Here is a 1,056-nt window from a genome sequence, read left to right as displayed (position 1 = left end):
CCCCCACCCCAGCCCCGGTCCCGGTGCCCGGTGGTGCTGGGGTGAGCAGCGCTTGGTTTCTTCTTCAGGTGCAAGTTCTTCAGCCTGACGGAGACCCCCGAGGACTACACCATCATGCTGGACGAGGAGGGCTTCAAAGGTACCGTGTGGTGGCTTCTGCGGCCACCCCGTCCCTTACAGGGTGGGCTGGCACTGCAGACACGAGTTGTGCACGTTCTCAGCCCACCCGAGCGCTGCCACGCTCCGGGCCTGGGCCGCAGGGAGCGAGTCCCAGCTTGTAGCGAGGCTCCTTTGGTACGTGCCCACCCCCGGGGCTCCTGGCCACGGAGCTCCCGGCGCCTGCGCTGGGGATGTACCAGCTTGCCCGGCCGAGGCTCTCCCAAGGCAGCTGCCTTCGCCCTAATAACCCCCTCCCAGGCAGAGCCACGTCTCCGCCGGCTCATGGGACCAGGCTGGGAAACCGGTGGGGACGGTCTGGGGGGGTCCCGGTGCTGACTGAAAGCCCGGCTGCTCCGGGTGGGGGGCAGGCACCTCCCGGGATGCCCACGGGCAACACCCCAACTCCCTGTCCGCACAGGGTGCTGCTGCCAGGCCTCCTGCCACCATTCCCTCGGCCCCTGTCACCTCGTCCCCCTGCCTGGCACTCGGGCAGAGCAGGGCTGATCGTGTCCCCGGGGGTGAGCCCAGGCCGGGGGTGCTGCCTGGCAGCAGGGACCAGGTTTTGGGGTGTCCTGGGAAGGGTTGAGCCCTCCCAGGTTGGTTCCCCCCTCCCTGGACAGCATCGTTAGGTGGCATCCCCAGCGTCGGTGAGCCAGAGCGTGCGGTGCATGGGGCTCACCGCCGGTCCTGCCGGGGGTACCGGCCCAACGGGCTGTGCCGGAGGGGCCGGATCCTGTCCCGGCTTCCCACACCCAAACCTTCCTGCCGCGGCCGCAGGGAGCTGGCCACCACTTATCACCTTGGACCTGCCCCAAGGAGCAAGGGTCGGCGCTCCGGCCGAGGGGGACTCGCCGGCCACAACCAGCTCCCACCTCTCCCCCCAGCCCTTCGCTCGGG

General features: G+C 69.8%; 1 protein-coding gene across 1 annotated transcript in view; it reads left to right on the top strand.

The window, feature by feature from the left end:
- LOC106884710 (GATS-like protein 3) overlaps positions 1 to 1,056 on the top strand; it is a 4,947-nt gene that overhangs the window by 70 nt on the left and 3,821 nt on the right. The window contains exon 2 of the mRNA XM_014936273.1: positions 69 to 139. Coding sequence (XP_014791759.1) covers positions 69 to 139 — 71 coding nt within the window. The remainder of the gene's footprint in view (positions 1 to 68; positions 140 to 1,056) is intronic.

Source organism: Calidris pugnax, unplaced genomic scaffold (assembly GCF_001431845.1).
Source record: "Calidris pugnax isolate Ruff unplaced genomic scaffold, ASM143184v1 scaffold7, whole genome shotgun sequence".
Classification (NCBI taxonomy): Eukaryota; Metazoa; Chordata; class Aves; order Charadriiformes; family Scolopacidae; genus Calidris; species Calidris pugnax.
This window is presented reverse-complemented; position numbering and strand designations above follow the sequence as displayed.